Source organism: Saimiri boliviensis, chromosome 21 (assembly GCF_048565385.1).
Source record: "Saimiri boliviensis isolate mSaiBol1 chromosome 21, mSaiBol1.pri, whole genome shotgun sequence".
In the NCBI taxonomy this organism is placed as follows: Eukaryota; Metazoa; Chordata; class Mammalia; order Primates; family Cebidae; genus Saimiri; species Saimiri boliviensis.
Genome location: NC_133469.1, coordinates 27,895,054 through 27,919,588, shown reverse-complemented (window position 1 = coordinate 27,919,588; position 24,535 = coordinate 27,895,054). Strand labels below are relative to the sequence as shown.

The 24,535-nt window shown below is 50.4% G+C and overlaps 1 protein-coding gene across 8 annotated transcripts in view; it reads right to left on the bottom strand.

Moving 5' to 3' along the window:
- The window catches only part of KIAA1671 (KIAA1671 ortholog), a 246,788-nt gene that overhangs the window by 64,603 nt on the left and 157,650 nt on the right, over positions 1–24,535 (bottom strand). Inside the window, exon 1 of one of the 8 annotated variants that reach the window (XM_039462329.2) lies at positions 17,441–22,716. The exons of 6 other annotated variants lie outside the window; for them this stretch is intronic. In XM_039462329.2, the coding sequence (XP_039318263.1) occupies positions 17,441–17,569 (129 nt within the window). In that variant the 5' untranslated portion in view covers positions 17,570–22,716. Of the gene's footprint in view, positions 1–16,565; positions 22,717–24,535 lie in introns of those variants that run through there. One more of the 8 variants, XM_039462328.2, reaches the window with a different exon arrangement.

The window sequence follows — 24,535 nt, the reverse complement described above, 5'->3', positions numbered from 1 at the left end:
TCTGGCTCCAGAATCTGTGCTTTTAGCACTAACTAGCTTTTTTTGACTCTGCAAAATAGAGGCCCCTCCTCCCCCACCCCACCCTCATGCTCGGGAGAGAAACATAACGAAGGACCCCTGACCGGGCCTGAAGGAGTGACAGAGCACAGACAGCAAGGAGAAGCCCCAGCCTCTGCACCTAGGACCTTGGAGCTAAGTGTGGCTCCTCCCTTCATCTCCATCCTCGGGATTCTGAGGGGTAACATCCAATGTCAGGTATGTGAATGCACCGGGTACCACAGCGGGCACACAGCAGGGGGTTGACAGGAGTAGGTCAGCTGCACAAACGAGCCGAGGACAGAATCCAAACCAGCTAATGAGAAGCCTTCGGGAACCTCCCTTTGGCAATGTGTTGTATTAGTTCAGAAAAGATCTGAGATTCGCTCTGGGGGAGGCTGCCTGACTCCAATCCCACACAGCCGCCAAAACGGAGATCTGTCAGTCTGGCACTGCTGTGAGAATCTTCGGGTCTAGAGCAATGGCTTATGGGGGTGCACAGAGATAGGGCTGGGGCTGGGGTACCCACAGAAAAGCTGAGACAGCCTGGAGGGTACCAATTAGGGGAGTGAGAACAAAACCAGACTTTCTCTAGTTGGTCATGACAAAGACTGACCATTGAATTCTTGAGACTTGAACACAATAGACCTAGAGTCTTCTGCAGTCCTCAGAGAAGGGAGACGTCCCCCCTTGGACACAAGTTGCTGTTCAACAAGGAATTCGGATGTATAATCTTGAGCCTCTCCAAATCATGATCCTGACAGAAAGCACAGCTCTGCTGAGCCCTCATCACCCACCCAACATCTGGCTTGCAGCCACCTAGGAACGTGGCATCCATTCATGCATTCATTCATTCATCCATCAGATGAATCAGTATTTATTTTTATGAACACAAACAAACATTAAGGAATTGGTCCTTAAAGAGCGGTGCCCATATAACCGTCTCTACCTGCAGCTCACCCGGAGCTCTTGCCATACAAGCAGATCCTGGGGCCCTCCTCAGACCCCAAAGCACCTGCCTGGTACTCTCCTCATATAACCATCTCTACCTGCGGCTCACCCGGAGCTCTTGCCATACAAGCAGATCCTGGGGCCCTCGTCAGACCCCAAAGCACCTGCCTGGTACTCTCCTCATGGCACCAAGACCCAGGACACATCTGATGCCCACTCACGTTTGAGTTCAATCTTCACATCTTTAGCCCTTTGCGCATGCAAGGACACTATAACTCAAAGAGGTCGAGGCCCTTGTCGTAGATGTCAGAAATGCGGTGCCAGGATTTGAACTCAGGCCCATCTGTACCCCAGCTGTCTCCTCCTCCACCCCCATCCCAGCAATCAGACACCACTGGACCACCACAGCCGCTTCACCACAGTTCAGCTCAGAAACCATTTTTCAGCCAATGGCACTAAGTTGTTGAAAATCCATGGGGCTCCCCATCCCCGTCCCATGAAAAGATTAGCAAACTCACTAAGCAGATCTCTAATGACCTCCATTCTTTTCTCATCTCGCCCACAAAAAGACTATTTATGCAAGAGAAGAGGAAAACAAAATCCAACAGAGGATATGAAAAATCTCCAACTGTTCAGCCCCCAGGCGTATATAGGAATGCCTCCTACTTAACCCTTCCTTCCTAATTAGCTGTGGCTGTTGATGACACACAAATACGCTTTGATCATCAAGTAGCAATGCAGAGGTGGGGTGGGGCAGGATGGGATGGGACGAATCTTACAAGGGGAGGCGGGGAAGCCCAGTGGACGCAAAGGAGGCTGGGAAGAAGACGCTGGGGCTGCTGGCTCTATGCCAGGCCCACGTGTCCACCCCCCTCCCTTCTCATAACTAAACACCAGAGGGTGGGGATCATGCTGGAGAGAAAATGGCACAGTTTGAAGAAGAGGCTTAAGCTTCTTAACACGCCAGCGGAGCGTGTGCCACGGTTCCGTCCTTCCAGGCAGTGGGAACAGCTTATGCAAAAGCCGGGAGAAAGGAATGTGGTCGCAGAGCTGTGAGCAGCCCGGTGGCCCGGTGGTCCGGAAGCGAGGCCAGCAGAGGGCTGAGAACCTACCACGTGCCCGGCACACTCGTTGCCATACGGAAATTTCACTGCCATGAACAGCGTTATGATTCCCTTTGTACAGACTGGGAAACTGAGGCTTACTCAAAGTCCTGCTCACGGCTAGTAGAGAGGGGAGCAGGGATTTGAATCTGAGCTGATTTTACTGGGAAGATCTTAAGAGGTCATACCACAATCTCTAAAACCATATGGAGAAACTGAGGCCCATAGCCACTGTCATGGAGAGGATGTCAGTTCAAAGCTGCACCGCTGGGATACACATATGCTCACTTTTCTAAAAACTCAAAAGGCAGGAACAGAGTCCCTTTATTTTTAATGCATCACACAACTGACTACAGGGCTTTCTGCACATGACAGGAGCCCAAAAAATGTCCGCGGCTCAAACTCCAAAGGGTGTCAAAGTTGAAAACCGCCTGGCCTCCGAAGCTGCAACACTGAATTTAGAAACCCAAGCTCCAGTCCTGTGTCTGTCACTAACTCGCTGTGTGACTTTGCATAGGTCTCTTGCCCTCTCTGGGCCCTGGCTTCCTCAGCTATAACAAAAAAGGAGTGAACTGGAGGCATCTACGTGTTCTGACAACCAAGGCGCAGGAACTCCTCCATGAAGAACGATTCCCCACCAATGACCTGCCCGTCAGCTACCTGTTTACATGGGCACCTAGGGGTCATTTAAAAACATTTACAGATCATGAAACTCCACCCATCCTCTGCCAGCCTGGCTACCTTTGTACGCTGCTCTTCGAATGCAGCACCAGAGGCTCCAGAACATTCCAGGTCTTTCCTGCCAAGACGTCTGCCACGTGGCAGACCTTCATCCTTCATCCTTGCCAAAGCAGAAGGCAATGACCAAGAAGAAAAGAACAGGCTCCTAGCTACGCATTAAGGAATTACAGGTGTGAAATCAAAGGTGTGCCCAGGGAAGGGCTGTTTCTAGAAATCAAGCTGGTGATGGTGGGAACGTAAGGTGCTGGATAATTTCTGGCTTTGGCAGAAAGCGAATATTTGGATCTGGAGCCAGGTGTGGGACTGGGAATTAATACACTGTGAAGAGTATTTCCAAACACCAGAAAATCTGCCCCCATCCGAATCTCCGCTTTGACAGGTGATAACTAGAATGACAATAAAAGCCACCATTTATAAATAACTATGTGCTCTCCACCGGCATCACCTGTCATTCTCAAAACAACTCTGTGAACTGATATTGTCTGTGCCACTTTGTAGCGAAAGAAAAACTCTTTATCAGAGCAGAGACACTTGCCCTAAATTACATCAGGAATCAAAGGTTCTATTACCTATGAGTTAGGGTCTCCCAAAGGCCTACTCCTAAGGCCTAGGTCTTGCCCAGAATCTACTGGGTAAGGCCGAATGGCTACTGAAGGCCTGGCAGGGGTTTGAACTCACATCTCTTGGCTCCCAGATTGAGCTCTGACAATCCACATCAGTGGTTCTCAACCAGGGGTGACTTTGCCCCCCACATTTAGCAATGGCTGGGAACACTTCTGGGCATCACAACTGGGGATGGGAAGCATGGTGCTGGCATCTAGTAGGAGGAGGCTGAGCAGCATCCCACAGTGCCCAGGACAGCTCTTTATGACAGAGAGCTATCCGTCCCCATGCCAGTGTCACCATGGTGTGAAACCCGGTCTATACCATGGTACCTCTCAGGAAAGGCATCCCAGCTCTCTCAATCCACTGCCTCAAATGGGAGGCACAAGAAACGAGATGTCAGCAGACCTGGGCTGGAGTCCATGGTTGGCCAACTGTGAACTAGGTGACTCTGGGCAAGTCACCTCTCCCCAAGTCTCAATTTTATCATTTGCAAAACAGACATGACACAGATAATACCTATTGGATGAGGATTCTATAAGGATTTAAGACAATCTCCTTGGCCCAATGGGTGGCACATGGTCAATGCTTAAAATATGTTACTCTTTAAGCCTTAATTTCCCCATCTGTAAAATGGGACGATAGCCTCTCCCTTGATGTGACCCTCCACGTTTTTTTTTCTCTGAAATGTTTATAAAGAAGTCACATCTTCCCAGATGGCCTAGCTGCCAGATGCAAACAACCTGGAGAGGCGGCTGCCATAGCCAGCCCCTGGACCAGCAGCTAACTTTGCATGAATACAAAATATACGGTCAGGCACGGTAGCCCATGCCTCTAGTCTTAGCACTTTGGGAGGCTGATGCAGGAGGATTGCTTGAGCCCAGGAGTTCAAGACCAGCCTGGGTCACATAATGAGACTCCCATCTGTACAAAAACTACAAAAAAATTAGCTAGGCATGGTGACACATGCCAGCAGTCCCAGCTATTGGGGAAGCTGAGGAGGGAGGATCGTTTGAGCCTGGGAGGTCAAAGCTGCAGTGAGCTATGATCGCAACGCTGCACTCCAGTCTGGGTGACAGTGAGACCCTGTCTCAAAACAAACAAACACGTGGTGTTGAGTGTCTGACAGCCGGCAGTTTCTGACCGCAGCATAGCATACTCGAATCTGACTAACGTGGCAAGGTTACAAGGACAGCAACTGTGTCTGGCATTTATTATGTACTTCCTAGGTTCCAGGCATTGTGCCGGGTACTTCACAAGGAATCTCAGGCTCACAGAATTAAAGTCACCTGTCTGAGGTCCCATAGCTGGCTAGTGGCAAAGCTGGGATTCAAACTAAGAACCCTCTGAAGGGAGAGCCAAGCTCTGAACTGTATGCAACCCTCCTTTCTTGCAATCAAGAAAGAACAGCCGAAGATACCAGATCTATGCGTAGAAAACAAAAGTCAAACTCGTTCACAAACTCTGCAATTTTTAATTCTTAGTAATAAGGTATGTTTCAGACCCTCCTTTCAAGGGAGCAAGGCAATCTGACCGGACTTCTCTGGACTAGAAACTGATGCTGGAGAAGAGCCACCATGCTCTCGTATCTCTGCATAGAGTTCACTGCTGTTTATGGCCCAGCTCTTACAATGAATGTTTGATGAGTTAAATGGGGTAATGAGCACTCAGAATCCAAGAAATAAATTCCATCCCATGCTGGGAGATTCATGCCAACTCCTAAAAGGATGAGCTACTCAAAAGCCCCTGGGACCCTGACCCCAGGCAGGCTGAGCAGCCAGCCTCCTTTATGGGCAAGAACATATGAGACAAAAAAGGCATCCACTGGGAATACCAACACCTCCCACATTACAGACCATGGGCGGGTCTTCCTACCTCAATTTACTCATCTGCAAGACAAGGGATTAAATAATACTTCCTGGCCATCCTTGGACTATTCCCATAGGCGTAAGTGAGAAGAAATGTGTACTAGTTATCACTGGCTGCATAACAAATAGCCCCACAACTCAGTGGGTTGAAACAATAAGCATTTACCATCTCACACAGTTTCTAGAAGCCAGGGATCTAGGGAGGATTTCAGTAAATGGTCCTGGCTCAGGGCATCTCATCAGTTTGGAGTCAAACTGTTGGACAGAGGTACAGTTTCACATGCAGGCTGGAAGATCTGCTTCCAAGCTCACCTGTGAGTCTGTCGGCAGGTTTCAGTTCCTTCGTGGTAGTGGACTAGAGGCTTCAGTTCCTCGTCATGTGAGCCTCTCTACAGGACTGCTTGAGGTTCCTCAAGATACGGCAGCTCTTCCCAGAGTGAATGCTCCAAGAAAGGGAGGGAGTGACCAAGAGGGAAGCCACAGTGTTTTCTGAAACCTCATTTCAGCCAGGCACAGTGGCTCAAGCCTGTAACCCCAGAACTTTGGGAGGCCAAGGTGGGTGGGATCATGAGGTCAGGAGATCGACACCATCCTCGCTAACACAGTGAAACCCTGTCTCTACTAAAAATACAAAAAATTCACCAGGCATGGTGGCATGTGCCTGCAGTCCCAGCGAGGCAAGAGAATCACTTGAACCTGGGAGGCCGAGGTTGGAGTGAGCCAAGATCGCACCACTGTACTCCAGCCTGGGTGACAGAGCGAGACTCCATCTCGAACAAACAAACAAACAAACAAAACGTCATCTCAGAAGTAACAGCAGGTATTCTGTTGGTCACACTGACCAACCCAGGACCGCATAGACAGGGACTTCACAACAGTGTGAATACCTGAAGGCAGGAATCCCTGCGGGAGCCACCTGAGAGGTTGTCTATCATGTTTGACTGTGCCTTGCCAACTGTGAAGCTCTGATCAAATAACAATGGTGTTGATGATAACAACTGTTTACTGGGATCCTACTGACACAGGACAGGCAAAGTGGGGCTTAGCCCGTGAGGGCTCTTGGCTTTGCCCAAGAAAGAATTCAAGGGCAAGCTGGAGATGGAAGAGAACAGCTTTATTGAAGTGGTGGTGTTACAGCTCTGTGACGGTTCCCGCAGAGCAGGGCTACCCCAAAGGCAGACAGTGGGAGCTCAGAGCAGTGTGGCAGTCATATTTATATGCACTTTTAATAACGTGTAGAATAAGGGGTCATTTATGCAGGAATCTCTAGGGAAGGGGTAGTAACTTTTGGGTGACCGGGTCATTGCCATGGAAAGGGGCAGTAACTCCCTGACAGTGGGAAACTGGCACATCACACTGGTAAGCGTGTCTGATTGGAAAGCTGCTTCTGCCCTGGTCCTGGTTTAGCTAGTTCTCAATTTGGTCCGGTGCCCCACCCCCATCTCTGGAGTCGAGTCCCACTTCCTACCTCCCTATTAAGCACCAGGCATTGTGCTAAGTGTTCCACCTCAACACAGTCTCTACTGCCACTGTGCAGGGAGGCAATATTGTTGGCCTCGCTTTACAAAAGAGGAAACTGAGGCTTTAAAAAAACGTATGAAAACTACACAAAGTCACATAGCAAGGGAGACACAGAACCAGGACTCAGACTCATAGCTCTCAGATCCCACAACTCACTCTCTTCACCAGCAGTGTATACTGGAGCTGGCCTGTCCTGGCCCCCCAGGGACAACTGCAATTTTCAGGAGCCAGATATTAAACACAGCCATTACTAAAGATTAAATGATCTAAACTTAAAGAAATCACGTTAAAAGCAAAGGTAACAAATACTCACATCTCAGCACTTCCTAATTACTTTGCTACATTTTATTATTTTCCATGGTCTTGGGGTCACTTATGTCTATTATATCCATATGGTAAAAATACTACAGAACCATGATCTCGGGCGAGACACGATGGCTCTTGCCTGTAATCCCAGCACACTCGGAGGCTGAGCCAGGCGGATCACAAGGTCAGGACATGGAGACCATCCTGGCTAACATGGTGAAACCCTGTCTCTACTAAAAACACAAAACATTAGCCGGTGTGGTAGCCGGCACCTGTAATCCCAGATACTTGGGAGGCTGAGGCAGGAGAATCGCTTGAACCTGGGAGTCAGAGGTTGCAGTGAGCCGAGACTACATTACTGCCCTCCAGCCTGGGCGACAAAGCGAGACTCCATCTCAAAAAAAGAATAGTGAGCCACTGTCCATCTTTCCCCAACTTTGGGTTTTAACTAATTAGAAGCTTACAACTGGCCATGGTGGGAGTATTTATACCACGAAATTGGGCAAATGCTACCAATCAGAGCTTTTTCCCCAAAAAGACGGGCTTGTTAAACATTTACCAGCACGCCTTTACAACTAATCTAATACATTATTTCTCTTGTAAGGACTTCTTTTGCTAAAGACTCCATTATTCATGAAATCCAAAAACATAACACTCCCTATGATGTGTATCAATCCTGATTTCCTTCCTGAAATTTCTGACTTCCTGATGAGGAAGCAAGAAACATTTGTCTGAACAAAACATCTGGGATTTGAAAATGCTGCCAGAGGGAGAGAAAAGTGAGAGTAACAACTTTCTGACCACCAAAAGCAACATGAGCTTACTTAAACCTCAGAGACCTCTCAGAAATCCAGAGGAAGAGGTACACGCACAGACCCCGCCCCTGCAGGGGTCACTTCTGATAGCCCAGAACGGGAAATGACCCAAATGTCCAGCCAGACAGGTTAATAAATTATGAAGTACACAAACTGTCTCATGTTGCAAGGGCATTAAAAGTGTTATAAAGACATATAAAATGTTCATTTTTAAAGGCTAGAAAGAGACAGAGGGTTGGTGATTTTGTTTGGAAGAGGGAAGAAAACAGACAAGAAGGAAATGCGCTCCAGTGCTAGGAGTGGTTTTCATCAACGTGATGTTAAAGAATGAGCGGGTTTTGTGTTCTTTACAGCAGGCGTCCCCAAACTTTTTACACAGGGGGCCAGTTCACTGTCCCTCAGACCGTTGGAGGGCCGCCACATACTGTGCTCCTCTCACTGACCACCAATGAAAGAGGTGCCCCTTCCTGAAGTGCGGCGGGGGGCGGCCCGCGGGCCGTAGTTTGGGGACACCTGCTTTATATTTTTCTATATTTTCCAAGTGTACATTGAGCACATGCTCTTTTTTGGCCAGGGAGAGAGGAAAGGAGATTAACATTATTGAAGAAAAGCAGGTCCCTGTGGAGCGCCCGAGCCCTCTGTTCTGCCCCTCTATTCATTCTAGGTCTCTCCCAGAGGCACCTACTCTGAGACCCAGCCTTTGGCCCGGGCGAGATCTATAAAGAAACCATTGTTCTCTGGGTGACATCATTCTGCTGCCAGGAGGGTGAAAAGGAGACCTGAAATTGGGTGAGGCCAGCCCAAAAGAAAGCCGCTTGTCCTGCCTGCCTGGTGACACTGTAGCAGAGAACGAAGTGACATCATGCTGGCCTTTGGGGCTCGGTTTAAGTCTAACCCCTCAAATCCACACCCCAAGGCGTGGCCCGAGACCAGGGCACCTGGCAGGGCTTCTGGACAGGAGGCGGCAGGTGGCAACTGGCAGCAGGAGATGGAGGAAGGGTGCCCGGCAGCAGGACCCCACTGCTTTGAAGCCCAGGTCTCCAGGAGAAATGCGTTAGTGACAGCCTGTGCCCAGCACACAGAGCACTCAGTAAGTGGCAGCTGGAGTTGTTATTCTGCTCTTCTCCTCCGGCATTCCACACAGAGGCACAGACCTGATCATCTGAAGCGCTCTCCCTTGCTCAATACCCTCCAATGCGAAAATCTAACATCCTATCGGAGCCCCGCTCTCTGGCCTTCCCCGCCCTGGCCCCTGGCCCACGTCTCTGAGCTCACTTCTACCCTCTCCCACTGACCCGCGCTGCTCCAGCCACTCTGGGCTCCTTGCTGCTGCTCTTCAAACACACCGGGCACCAATGGGCCTCAGGACCTTTGCACTGCTTTTCCTGCCGTTCCAATGTCCCTCCAAACTTTCTGGGGCTCATCCCCTCACTCATGCAGCTCTCTGCTCCAATGTCACCTCCTGAGAAGACTTCCCTGACCATTCTTCCTCAAACACGCTCCCACGGTCCCAATGCCCTGGTTACATTTTCTTTAGCGCCCTCACATTATCTGAGAACACATTCTTTGTTCATTCATTGGTTTACTTAGTTGTTTAATGTGTCTCCTGCTCCTATGAATCCTCTGGGGGCAAAGACCCTGCCCGTTTCTTCCTCCCTGGAGCACAGTACCTGGCAGAAAAGAGGTACTCAATGAAAGAATGAGTGGTTTTTTTATTACCATTATACTTCAGATTTTCCAGACTGCCCTCTACCAGGAAAGAACTCCAGACCTCCCTGGACTAGAATCCTGGTGTCAACTCTGAGATCAGACGGGCCCAGGAGCGTTCAGGCTGGTGTGGCTGTACACTTGGTGTCCTCTCTTTTGAGGTGTACACCAGGGAAGTGTCACTTATCCTCTCTGAGCCTCAGTTTACCCATCTATAATATGGATATGGTGTCACGAGGTGGACACAAGACTGAAGGAGAGTGGATTTCAGGAAGACAGATATTCTGTGAGCTCCTAGCCACTGTTCCCAGTACTGGCGATCCCAAGGTGAACCAGGACGGCCAAAGCCCTGGCCCTCGTGGAGCTGACCGCCTAGGGAAGGAGTCAGAGAATAAACCAGGGAGCAAGTGACATGAAGTAAGCACAGACTGAGACAGGTCCCACGAAGAAGTGAAGTGGGATGGGTACAGGGAAACGCAGGGGATTCACCACGGCCTGGGATGTGGGGAAGCCTCTGTGCAGAGGTGAAGAGAGGGCAAGTGCATTTTAGGCAGAGGAAATGGTGACGGCAAAGGCCTGGGGTCTTGAAGGAGCATGGGGTGACTGATGAAGAGCAGGAGGTCAGAGTGGCAAGGGCAGAGTGAGCATGAAGGACAGAGGCAGGAGCTGATGTCAGGACGGAGGCGGGGGCCAGGTCGCTCAGGAAAACTGGGCATCTAAGTCTGGGATGAGGTGGAGAATGACCTGATCTCTTGGGTATGTTGTGGGGAGAATGAACTGGATGGGAAGGGCCAGAGTGTAAGCTGTGGGGAGTGGATGGGGTGCTGAACAGTGGCCCCTAAAAAGATACGTCGGCCAGGCATGGTGGCTCACACCTGTAATCCCAGCACTTTGGGAGGCTGAAGTAGGCGGATCCCTTGAGCCCAGAAGTTTGAGACCAGCTTGGGCAACAAGGTGAAACTCTGTCTCTATTAAAAACACACAAAAAATAGCTGGGTGTGGTGGCGTACAGCTGTAGTCTCAGCTACTTGGGAGGCTGAGGGAGGAGGGTCACCTGAGCCTGGGAAGTTGAGGCTTCAGTGAGCCATGACTGCACCACCACACTCCAGTCTGGGTGACAGGAGACCCTGTCTCAAACAAAAAACCACAGTTATGTTTGCATCCTAGCCCCTAGACCCTGCAAACAGGACCTTATGGGAAAGGGACCTTTGCAGATGGAATTAAGCTACAGGTCTCCAGCTGAGCTCATCCGAGATAATCCAGGAGGCTCCTATGTTCAGGGACAAGTGTCCTTATCAGAGACAGGAGAGGAGATGACAAAGAAGAGGAGACAGTGACATGAAGAACGGACGCAGAGTGATGTGGCCACGAGCCAAAGTAGGCCTGGAGCCACCAGGCGCTGGCGGAGGTGAGAGAGGACGCTCCTCTAGAGCCTCTGGAGGGGGCACTGGCCGCTGACATTTTGATTTCAGACTTCTGGACCCAAGAACTGTGAGAGATAAAGTTATCTTACTTTAAGCTACCAAGTTTGTGGTAATTTATTACAGAGCTGGAGGATCCTAGTACGAAGAGATACTGATGGAGATGAACTGAGATGGGGCTTCCAAAGGCAAGAGTCCTGTGTACCCTTTCCTTTCAATTCTCCCCGACTCACTAAAGAAGGATTTGTGTGTGGCGGGGGGCGGGGGGAGATGCTGAGCCCTGCTGAATATTTTAAGCAGCCATTCCAGTCCATAATTAACACAGAAGCAAATACTCCCACTCAGCCTTAGGCTGGAGGACTGAACACTCAGCTCTGGGGCTGATGTTTAATAGTGAATCCCCAGTGGAGGGTGTGGTCATGCTCCCAGCAAGGCCAACACATGCTGGATGGAGTCCCCACTTCATGGATCCCGGCTGTGTGGCCCCAGGCCTGTGACTTCACCTCTCTGTGCTTCAGATTTCTCCATTCACAAAGTATGGGCTGCATGCACCCCATAGGGGCAGCTGAGTGCAAGTAGGAGAGGCTCAGTGGATGTGGGATCCCTGCCCTCCTCCCCATAGTTAAGTCACTTAGAGAACACCCCAGCTATAATTACTGTGCCCCACACCAAATAAGATATGGCAGTGTTCTCAAATGTGGAGGGGGCTGGGAAAGGCATTGTGATTCTGCCCCAAAGGGACTTGGCAATATCTGGAGATATTTTTGGTTGTCACAACTGTGGGACATGCTACTGGCTTCTAGTGGTTAGGAACCAGGGATAAGCTTACAATGCACAGACCCCACCCCTGGCCCCCCACAGCCAAAAAGAAGCCCAAGATATCATTGGAGCTGAGGCTGAGAAATTCTGATATGTAGCAATAGTTCGAGGTTACTGATATATACAGCAATAGTTTGAGGTTACAGACAGATCCTTGATATTTTAAGATAGTTCCGTCGTTTTCAGCACATACATGACATATTTACATTCTGATGTGTTTTAGTATCAGCCTCACTAGAAAGCAGCTCTGTGAAGGCAAAAGTTTTGTCTCTTTTATTCACAGCCATTTTTCCTGCACCAGGGTTGTGGTAGGTACTCAGTAAACACTGGTTGAGGGGGCCAGGTGTGGTGGCTCACAGCTGTAATCCCACCAGTTTGGCAGGCTGAGGTGGGGAGATCATTTGAGACCACCCTGGCCAACGTGGTGAAACCCTGTCTCTACTACAAATACAAAAATTAGCCAGGTGTGGTGGGTGGTAGTAGTCCCAGCTACTCAGGAAGCTGAGCCAGGAGAATCGCTTGAACCCGGGAGGCAGAGGTTGTCATCAGCCAAGACTGTAGCACTGCACTCCAGCCGAGGCAACAGAGGGAGACTGCAGCTCAATACACACACACATCCATACACACATACACACATACACACACATACATACACACATACACACACACACATACATAGATACACACATACATACATACACACATACATACACACACATAGACACACACACATCCATACACACACACACATACACACACACACACATACACACACATACATAGACACATACACACATACATACATACACACACATACATACACACATACATGCATGCATACTGGTGGAGGGGGCCAGGTGTAGTGGCTCATGCTTGCAATTCCTGTACTTTAGGAGGCTGGGGTGGGAGGATCACTTGAGGCTGGGAACTCAAGATCAGCCTGGGCAACATAGCAGGACCCTGTCTCTACACAAAAGAAAAAAAATGGCTGCGTGTGGTGGCGCACGTCTGTAGTCCCAGCTACTCCAGAGGCAACAGGATGGCTTGAACCCAGGGGCTCTAGGCTGCGTGAGCTCTGATCGTGCCACTGCGCTCCAGCCCCAGTGACAAGGCAAGACCTTATCTCCAAAATAAATAAATAAAAATAGGCGGGACGCAGTGGCTCACGCCTGCAATCCCAGCGAGCCTGGTCATCATGGTGAAACCCCATCTCTACTAAAAATACAAAAATTAGCTGGGTGTGGTGGCGGGCCTGTAATCCCAGCTACTGGGAAGGCTGAGGCAGGAGAATCTCTTGAACCCGGGAGGCGGAGGCTGCAGTGAGCTGAGATTATGCTGCTGCACTCCAGCCTAGGCGACACAGCAGGCTCTGTCTCTAAGTAACTAAGTAACCAAATAAAAATAAATACTGGTTGAATGAAAAAGTGAGTGAATTAATGAAGACACACAGATTATACACACCTGATGCCTAGCGTGGAGTCCTGCGCACAGTCAATACAGAGGTGGCCCAGGCTCTTCCTTTGCTCCCTAAGGCATCAGTCAAGCCTTCCAGGAAGGTGGGACTTGCATTACAGTCTGAGGCCCCCCAGAAAGCAATGCGGAATGAACATTTACTCAGCACCTCCTGCATGCCAGCCGGGGCTGTGCTGGCTCTTAGTCCACGCTGTCTCATGGACCCACCCGCCAGACAAGTCCCGGCTGAATCTCCACGTTTCAGATGAGGGCATTGAGGCTGAAAGAGGTGACTTAAGGTGGCCCAGGTCACTCAGCACTCAGACCCAAGGCTGTCCGACTCCAAAGCCCTCTCCGTGCAGCACCCCGTGGCCTCAGAGACCCCCCAACTTCCCACTTTTATTCCAGTCTTGGCCCCTGTGCCACTGCTATTGTTCCTGGGTTCTGGAATTTTCTGTCTGGCCTCTAACTGGCGCCCACCTCGTCTCCTGGGCTAAAGCCTGCGTCCCAGGCATGCTTCTCAGGCTCAAACGGGACTGCAGCACAAACGTGTCTCTTCCTGCCTTTGTGGCTCAGAGACAAAGCGTTTGTTTTCCCTCTTTCTCCTTTTTATCCCTTGGACACAGAGGCAGGCAGGCCATTAGCAAATTACTTCGGGGCTGGCTTTAGAAAACATTTCAGGGCACGCCTCTGAGGGTTATTTTATGCCCGTGATAGATTCTTCTACATTGCTCTAAGTAAATACAAGCCAGAGGCAGGAACCACGATGAAAAGAATGGATTATTCAGATAAATCACGCAGACAAGGTCGGAAAGACTAAAATCCTGGCCCTTCCCAGCCCCAGCCATGGATACGGCTGTTGTCCCAAACTCTTAAGTAATTGTCAGCGGCTTTAAAAAGTTTCTTCCCATAAAACGCAGATTTAAGTAAAGTTCCTGAGTGAAAGGGGCGTGTGTGGGTTTTCCAGCTCATTGAAAATCTTTGAAAGGACGGTTTGAGCGGAAAGGTTTGGTTGTCACAAGAATTAAATTTTTAAGGCACATATACCACACACCAAACACAGCCACACCCACCACACGTTTACCAGCCCATCAATACACGATCATCCCCATTTCAGAGAGGAGGAAATCAAGGAACAGAGAGGGAAGGAGTCTGCCCAAGGTCACACAGCTGGGAACTGGCAGAGTCAGGACTCAACCCCAGGCAGTTTTCTTTGGCCTTGCATTTTCGTTGACTTCTCTGCAAGACGGCACACGTTCCCATCCCAACTCTGCCTTTACCCTGCTCAGGCAGAGTGTCTAGGCAACAAAAAGAGAGAGGATATTCATAACTGTGCACCTACTGTGTGCCTGCCACTGTGCCAGGGGCTTGCTTCAATCTCATACCAAGCCCTTGGTTCTCCTTATTGGACGGAGGAAGAAACTGAAGCTTAAGAATGGGTCAGGGCTCCTCAGCCAGGAGTCTGATTCAAGCTGTCAAGGCCAAGGCCAGCTGGTGCCTACCACCCGGTAGGTGGCTACATGGAAATGAGCCCGAAGCTTGAATGTATTTAGCCTATATTTACACTGCTGGAGGCATCTCGATATAACAGGGAATGGCTCTGTACCACGCAACTTCATTCATTCAACCAGCTGGAGAGGCCATTCTCGCCAGTGGCACCAACCTGTAACACAGCGGAAGAGGCCTAGGGTATTCAGGGGTCACACCACTCCCCAGCCTGAGGAAAGAGCGATGTCAAAAGAGCCTGCCTATCTGCAACCCTATACCCTGAGAGAGAACAAGAGTGACAGAGAGGGAGAGACAGAGCAAGGCAGAGAGACACATCACACAGAGAGACACGCAGGGGGAGACAGCATGAAGGAGGGGCCTTGTTTCCCTGTGCCAAGTCACACCTTCCAGAGATTGGGGAATCTGTCGCATAAATTCAAGCTCCACTAATTTGTCCAAGGCCACAAAGGAGCACAGGCCCAGTGTGAAGGCGACATGCTGTCGATGAGCCTTGTGTCATGCCCAAGCGCTCAGCTAATGTCCCACATTTTCACCTGCCCGCTCCAGCTGCTGTGTGACCTGGGGTGAGTGTCACCCCACCTCTGGGCCAGCAGAGGGGATACTGAGTCCCTGTACCTGGCAGGGCAGCTGTGAGCCCTGCCACCTCGAGTGTAGGGAGGGCCAGCTCAGGGCTCCTCCTAAATGCTGGGTCCCCTCATGCCTGTAGGCACTCCTGACTAGCAGGAACCCAGAAAAGGGGCTGGCTTAGGCCTTCGCCTGTCCTCAGGTGCTCCTGCAAATGGAGCCAGCGCAGTCAGGTGGCAGACGTCTCCTATGTGAAAATGCCAGGCACTGTCTTTAGGTTCAGGCCTGGTCGGTGACGTGGGCAGACCTGAGGTTATCGGGAGAGCCAGGGGATAACATCCACCAGGAGCTGGACTGGAAAGAACCCTGAATGGGCAGGTCAGGGCCTGGGGTTCGGGTCCCGGCTCTGCCACTCACTCACTGTGCTGCCCCACAGCATAGGCACTTTCGCACTCGGGGCCCAGTCCCACCTCTCCAAATGGTCGTAAGGTCTCTATAGTTGTTTCTGCACCGTCCCCTAGCAGGACACAGGCCGAGCTTTTAATCATGAGCTGTCATTCCAGCCAAGCTCTCCCGAGCCTGCCTGAGTGAGAAATCAAGGCCTCCCGCCCTGGCCCACTCACACCAAGCCCCAGGTTCATGGTCAGCGAGTAAACTCGCCCACCACCTCGGTCTCACAAAGCCCTTTCCTTGGCAATGAGATGAGAGCTCAGTGGGACCACAGAAGCTACAGCTCAGCGTGCCCAAGACATGGCCACTTGTTCTTCCTAGCAGGGTGACAGGAGCTGAAGCAGGTGCCACTAATCCACCCTAAAAATAGGGGGAAGGACAAGCTTTCGTGTCAGGGGCTGGGGCGTTCACACTTAAAACATAAATCAACCGGGCAAATTCGGCGCAACTCACGTGCTGGCCCTGTCCACACAGACCTCGACTCCAGCAAAAATCTCCTGACCGACTTCAGGAGACAGAGGAACTATGGCTACGTGCCTCCTTCCCAGGTGCAGGGAACCCGGAGGGCCTGGGCTTTGACAACTATTCTGGGAGAAGTAACTTCCCTCGTCTGATGTCTGGGACCCCCTCCCTGGGAGGACTGGAGGGGAGGAAGCTTTCAGTATTGTTTTAATATTTTCTAAAATATCGTAAGCTTACAATATCTGGCGGTTCCGAGTCTGTCTGTCTTTTCCTCAGTGAAGAAAATCTCTGTTGGCTGCGGGCAGAGAAGCGGCGGAAAGATTCCCGACTCCGGGAGGCCAGGTGTCGGAAGGAGGAGGTGCGCTTGAAGGGGGTGCGGCTGGCCGGCTCTGCGCTCGTCCGATCGTGCCCCACCGTGGTGGTCACCAAATTGAGGGCTTCCTGGAAGGACCTCCTAACGGTGCCCATCCACTGGGTCATGTGGGTCTGAGCCACTGTGAGTTTATCTCCCAGGTAATCCATGGGGCCAGCCAGGAGGAGAGGGAAGGAGGAGGTGAGGGAGGGAGAGCAATTAAAATGCCAGGCTCCTCTCCCCTCTTACGACTCTTTTGCTCATGGAAGTTCTGGGCTTGCTTGGAGGAAAAGCCAACAAACAAACAAACAAAAAAAACCAAAAAACAAAACAAAACAAAAAAAACAGGAAAACCCAGCAGCTCTCTTCAGGCAAACCAAGGGTAAGTAAACATCCCTGAGCCAGCAGCCGGCTGCATCCACGGGCACCGCTCGGAATTACGAGGCAGCTAAGTGGCAGGCTGGGAGTCCACCCCAGCGGAGCCGTAAAGTCAACACACTGGGCAGTCCAGGTTCCAACCGCAGGGCTCGCCCAGCTGATCGGCCGCGACGAGGAGCTTTGAGGAACGAGCAGGCGGCTCTCACTCCAGGGCGTGACGGCCCCCGAAAGGTGGGGGGGGAGGGGGCGGCCTTGGGCACCCTCGTCCTCACTTCCCTTCAGGTAGGCAGCCCCCCTGAGGTGCACCCCGGAAGGTTCCAGTGGGCAGGCTGCTGCACCCTGCTGTCCCCTGCCCAGCTGCCCTCGGCCAGACCCCGCTCACCTGACCCATGCAGGTTCTCTGTCCTCTGGCTGGAGATTCCAAACCTGTCAGCCGGCAGGCAGCTAGCTCACTTCCGGAGGCAGCCACCAGGGCCCCCGGGTCCCCTGGCTGAGCAGCCAGGGATGACATCAGCCCCCGCCTTAACGAGGGGCTTCGCTGCCCAGGAATGCAGGAGGGGCCTCGGAGAGGCGGGGGCGGTGGCAGCGGCCGCCCAGGGAGCTGACGTCCGCCCCCATTGTTTTCTCCCCCAAGTCTCAACTCGCTCACGGTCCCTCGGGGCTGATGGCAACTTCACGTGCCTGCCAGTCTACCCACCCCTGTGCCCTCGCTGCAAGCGCACCAGGAAATGCGGCTGCACGTGTGTGTGTGTGTGTGTGTGTGCGCGCGCGCGCCTGTATGTCGGAGATCTGGCAGCCCCGGGAAGGTTAGCACTGCTGGGAAACTGCTTCTGCCTCTACAGTTCCAGGCAGCATCTTGGGACCTCTGGTCGCCTGTCAGTCTGTCTCCCTCTCGTGGTCTGTTTCACTGTTGGTTTCTCAGCCCCGCTCTCCTCCCTCTCCCTGTGCCTCAACTTCCACTGGCTTCTCTTCCTCTCTCTCTCTCTCTCTCTCTCTATCTCTCTCTCTCTCTCTCTCTCTCTCTCTCTCTCTCTTTCCTTCTCAGCTGTCTCTCCCTCCCTCCCTGGAAGTCAACACTGAGCCAGGTGAGACAGCCCCTGAGGCCCCCTGCCAGGAAGGACTGGAGCAGGCTGTATTTCAGTACAGGCGGAGTTTCCATGGCAACCTGGGGCACAGCATCTGCCCCATCCTGGGTGGCAGGCTCAGCACTGGGAGCAATGGGAATGATTCATGCTTTACACCAGGTCACACGAGCTCACTGGGTTTTAACCCTTACAGAGCTGGAGTACTGGGGGTTGGGGGTATGACTAGACCCTAACACCGGCTTCCCTCGCCAGGCCCTGCCCATCTCACCCAGGCAGATTCTCTGCCCTCTGTCTGGATAATCCAAACATGTCAGGGGTTGTTAGAAAGGGGTGGGCAGCAGCTGGATCCTGCAGGTCAGGCACACCTGTTAAAGGAGGTTTCTCCTCCCAGCAGGGATCCATGTACCCCTAAACCCACTACTTTTACAGACAAGGAGATGCAGATTCAGAGACATAGATTCACTAGCCCAAGGTCACACAGCAAAGATGGCACCAGGGCATGCACCAGAGCTGCTCCCACCCCAGGTTTTTCCCAGGTCTGATACGGTACCTGGCCCAGAGTTAAGGCTCTGTAAATATTTATTGTTCAGACACCAAGTCCAGGATTGAAACCCAGGTCGCTCCAAATCCATCCCATGTCCTTTCCACCATCACCTGACTTCAGTTCTGAACAAATATTTGTTTTCTAGACACTGGTCAAAGGGCCTCACTTGAGAAAAGTTTATCACAAAGAACTCTACGGCAATGGGGCCGACAGACCTCTTTCTTGTCTACGTATTCCTACTCCTTACAACTATTCATTCTCTCTCTCTCTCTCTCTCTCTCTCTCTCTCTCTCTCTCTCTCTTCCTTTTTTTCTTTTTGGATTCAGGATCTCACTCTGTCACCCTGACTGGAGTGCAGTGGTGTGATCACAGCTCACTGCACCCTTGACCTCCCAGGTTCAAGGAATCCTCCCACCTCAGCCTCCCAAATAGCTGGGACTACAGATATGTGCCACCACACTCAGCTAATTTTTTTGTGTGTAATTTTGTAGAGATGTGTTGCCCGGGCTGGTCTCGAACCCCCAGTCTCAAGCAATCCACCTGCCTCAGCCTCCCAAAGTGCTGGGATTACAAGCATGAGCCACCGCATCCAGCCTCATTCATTCTTTCACTCCTCCATTTAATAAAGATTCAGAGGGTGCCTATTCTGAGCCAGAGAGATTAATAACTGCATAGAGATTAAGAACAAACGCCTCATAGCCCACCAGGGGATGACAGTGGTGGCTAATATTTATTGAGAGGTAACTAAGTATCTAACACCTTCTAAGCATTCACAGGAATCAACTCATGAATTTTTTTGCATGAACTCATTTGACAAAGGAGGAGACTGAGGTCCACAGAGGTGAAATCATATACCAAGGTCATGCCTGACAGGCATCCTCCAAGATGACTCTCAATAATCCTTGCCCCCTTTTATTCAGACCCTCCCACAATGAAGGAAGGTTGGTTCATGTGCTTAGCACAGTAAAGAAGAAATGATGGGCTGGGCATGGTGGCCCACACTTCTAATCCCAGCACTTTGGGGAGGCCAAGGCAGGTGGATCACGAGGTCAGGAGTTCAAGACCAGCCTGGCCAAGATGGTAAAATCCCATTCCTACTAAAACTACAAAAATTAGCCAGTCACGGTGGCAGGTGCCTGTAATCCCAGCTACTCAGGAGACTGAGGCAGGAGAATCACTTGAACCTGGGTGGCAGAGGTTGCAGTGAGTGGAGATCGCACCACTGCACTCCAGCATGGGCAACAGAGTGAGACTCTGTCTCCAAAAACAAACAAACAAACAAAAAAGGGCGAGGAAAGAAAAAAGAAAAAGTGATAGTGCAGAACTTCTAAAGCTTGGTCATAAAAGGCATCATGATTTCCACCTAGTTCTCTGAGGTCATGCTGGGGAAAACCAGCCACCATATTGTGAGGATGCTCAAGCAGTCACACACAGAAACCCACATGGAGAGAATCTGACGCCTCCAGCCAGCCGCTAGCAGCACTTGCCAGCCGTGTGAGTGAGCTAGTATGGAAGCAGGTGCCCCATCTCTAGTCAAACCCTTAGCTGGCCAATACACTGAGCACAACCGCCTAAGAAACTCCAAGTCAGGGTCACTCAGCCACACTGCTCCCAAATTCCTGGCCCACAGAAATCACAGAGATGCAAATGCCCAGAGGCAAGTAGGTACCTGATCCATGAGAACACCGAAGGTTGAAGCAGAAGATGGGGGGAGGGGGCAGCTTACAAGAGGGGCAAGGGGCTCTGGGAGCAGCCTATATACCTTAAACTGATATATCCAGAAGCATTACCCCACCATGCAGGTGAGGAAACATACACGGGGCCAGATTCCACTTCCACGGGTGCTTGGCTCGACCCTCCACCACATGCAGCCTTCTAGGTCCCATGACTTCTGGCATCCAAAGCGGGCCTCCAAAGTTTGCCAATTTTCCCCACACAGAGTGCCCATCGTGAGCACCAGGAAGGCCTCTTCATGGCCCTGCTCCCTCACCACGCAGGCCAGGGACATCCAGGGTGGACACAGGAACAGACCTGAGAAAGAGCTGAGTCCTCCCTGCTGGCCCCAGGAGAGTCACACCAGAAATACTTAGATGACTGGAATGGTACACAGCTTTTTAACAGACCATCTGGACACAGAGGTGGAAAATCCACTGGGGTCCTCACAAGGAAAAATGTTAAGTCAAAGTAGAACGTAAAACACCTTTAAAATGATCATACCCAGTGTTGTCGAGGTTGTGGGGGTAAAACAGACACAAATACCCACAGCAGCTGGAAATGAAAACTGGTATATACTTCCTGGAGGAAATTTAACACCCTAGATCAAAAGCCTTAAAAATAATGGCTTGCCAGTTAATGACATGCATATTGAAAGGTACAGCTGAAGTGTACTGATGTCTGTAATTTTTTTTTTTTTTTCAGATGGAGTCTCACTCTGTCACCCAGGCTGCAGTGTAGTGGCATAATCTCAGCTTATTGCAATCTCTGCCTCCCGGGTTCAGGCGATTCTCCTACCTCAGCCTCCTGAATAGCTGGGATTACAGGCACACACAACACCATGCCTGGCTAATTTTTGTATTTTTAGCAGAGGCAGGGTTTTACCATGTTGGTCAGGCTGGTCTCAAACTCCTGACCTCATGGTCTGCTCGCCTCAGCCTCCCAAAGTGCTGGGATTACAGGCATGAGCTACCACCCCAGGCCAATCAATAATTTATTTTGAAATGCACACACACAAAAAAATGGAGTGCTGGGTAACGTGGCTCATGCCTGTAATCCCAGCTCTTTGGGAGCCCATGGTGAGAGGATTATTTGAACTATGTAGTCCCAGCTACCCTGGAGGCTGAGGCATAAGGATTGCTTGAGCCTGGGAAGTTAAGGCTGCAGTGAGCTGTGATCACACCACTGCACTCTAGCCTGGGAAACAGAGCGAGGCCCTGTCTCAAAAAAAAAAAAAAAAAAAGTGCCATGGATGGATGGGTGTGTCTTTATAAAGCATCCACAGCAAAATGTTATAGAATGTAGCTGATGGGTGTGTTCCTACATAATTTTTCTATGTGTTTGAACATTTTCATAATAAAAGTTTGGCGGAGGCCTGTGTCTAACTTTTGACCCAATAGTTGGTGATCCAATTCTACACACGGGAATTCCTTTGGAAAGAACAATAATAATATACAAACATTTTGCTACAAGAATGCTCATCACAGTCACATAGCTAACGATGAAAAAGGGTAAGAACCTAACTATTCAAAAAGGGACTTGCTCAGTGCTGTGTAAGCCACGCTGGCGCCAGAGGCAAGAGGAAAAAAATAATACTGATCCTGTTTTTATTTACAGTTCTGATTCTTTTCTCATCATAAATTTTTGCATTAATTTTAATTTTTAAAAGACAGTTAAAATATTATATATAATGATCACTGACTTTTCTTGATGTCTCCCAATTTTATGCCCTATGTAAGCATCTCACTTGCCTTATTCCAGACCCATCTCATCTTTGCTAAATAAGTAGAGTATCATGATTAAGGGTTTGGAGATCCAGCTATAGCTCTTATTAGCTGTGTGATGGTGAGCAAATTACTTGACTTCTCTGGTTTTCACCAAATGCATCATTTTCGTCAGTGCAGCTGGCACCTCCCCTGACTAACATCCCCTTTTCTAGAAGGTGCACACACCATTCAGCTGTTGTGAATGCCGGTTACAAAAGACTCCGAGCTCCACCCTCCTCTGGAGAACTGCCCTTATTGAAGGCTACGCTCAGATGCCCACTGCAGATGACTGACCAATACGGAACGCAACCCCCAGGTCTCCCTGCCTCAGGGCGCCACCAACTCACTGATGTAATTCACACCCATGGGACTGGGCTGAGGCTGGGGCTCAGCTGAAACCATGTCTGAACTTAGCTTTGTCCCCTGCCCCAGTCTGTTGCCCTTTTATTCTTATGGGTTTCACTTGAGAGCTTTCCCTCAATCAATCACTGCACCAGAATCCTCATCAGTCCCTGCTTCTAAGGAATCTAACCAAAGACCACCACCACCACCACCACCATCACCACCACCACCACCACCATCACCACTGCTGACTGAGCACTTAGTATGTGCAGGCATTGCACTGCATTGCATCTGTGTATCACACCATCAGCTCCTCCCAACAATGAAAGGAGGTTGATACTATTAATATGAGTATCACTCCCATTTTACAGATGGAAAAACTGTGACAGAGAGAAGTGAAATGACCAACCTAAGGTCACATGACTGTTAGGTCGTAGAATTTGGCATGCCCAGCCTCGCACCTGTGACAAGCTCTATATCCTGGCCCTCACCAAATCAGTCTGGATGGCAGACGAGCGCCCAGAAAAGCAGGGACCAAATGGCAGGTGGGATCACCCAGTTCTGCCTCCTTCCAGAAGCGGGAGAGGGGCACAGAAGTGAGCTACGAAGCCAGATGTCTGCTTGTTCCCTCCTGGCTTCCTTTAGGTACAGAGCGGTCTGCAAGTATGACTATAAAAAGCTTCGCTTCCTGAAAACTGGGGCAGCACAAGCATCCCCCCCCCAATCCCCCCCGCAAGAGGACTTTTTCTGCAAAGTCTTCTGTTCTCTCCAGGAAACCTTGGGATGTTTCTGGGCATCAAAAAAGAAAGAAAACCATCTCTTTCTTATATAATTAATCCAAAAAATGCTGGAGAAGCTGCTGAGATCCAGGAAGCAAATGGGAATTTCATCTCCAATGTGAGGTGAGACACAGAGATCGCCATGTCCAGATAAGCACGTGTGGTTTCACAAATCAGAAAATGGGCCAAGCGCAGTGGCTCACGCCCGTCATCCCAGAACTTTGGGAGGCTGAGGCAGGTGGACTGCCTGAGATCAGCAGTTTGAGATCAGCCTGGCCAGCATGGTGAAACCCTGTCTCTACTAAAAATACAAAAATGAGCTGGGTGTGATGGTGGGCGCCTGTAATCCCAGCTACCTGGGAGGCTGAGGCAGGAGAATTGCTTGAATCCAGGAGGCGGAGCTTGCAGTGAGCTGAGAACATGCCATTGCATTCCAGCCTGGGCAACAGAGCAAGACTCAGTCACAAAAAAAAAAAAAAGAAAAAAGAAAAGAAATCAGAATGTCAGTCATTCATTCATTCAACAAACATTCCCTGGAGAGTTACTTTCTGTAAGACAGTGTTGGTCCTGAGGGGACCTATGGCCTCTGAAGAGCTCAGTGTATCTATCTGATTCTTAGCCATTAATGTTGGAAGGTGTCCCCAAAGGCCATCTGAAATCTGAGGCTATCCCATTTTTGCCCCCATATCTAATACCAACATGTAATTTCCAGAATCTCTGGTCTGGTGGAAGAAACGGGAGGGCAAAAAAGAACAATTGCCAAGGGTTCTGATGAACAAGTGAGTAACACGCTTGGAAACATAACAGGGAGGGGTGAACCGCTACCAAGAAACTCAAAGGTTGAGGAAAGAAGGTCCCAGGGGAAAGGATCACTTATTAAGGACTTACAATGAAAAGAGGGGTATCCGGGTGGGGTTTTGAAGCATGAACAGGAGTATTCCAAGAGGGCTGAAAGACAGAATAGCACATTGAAAGGTCAGGAAGTAAGGGCACATTCCGTCCTGCCCTTGGAGTTTTGGACATGTGAGATCCCTGCCTATGGCTGCCTTCCCCTCCTCTCTCACCTCCAAGATAACCTTCAGCTTTCCCCAAATCTCCTGCAGAAGGCTCATTTATACTACCCTCTTCACATCCTGCTTCCTAAAAGATTAGACATTCCAGGACTGTGCATCCTAGACCAAGAGGTACACTCGTATTACGTTAATAAAGAAGGTTGGGGCTGGGCACGTTACATGCCTGTAAACCCAG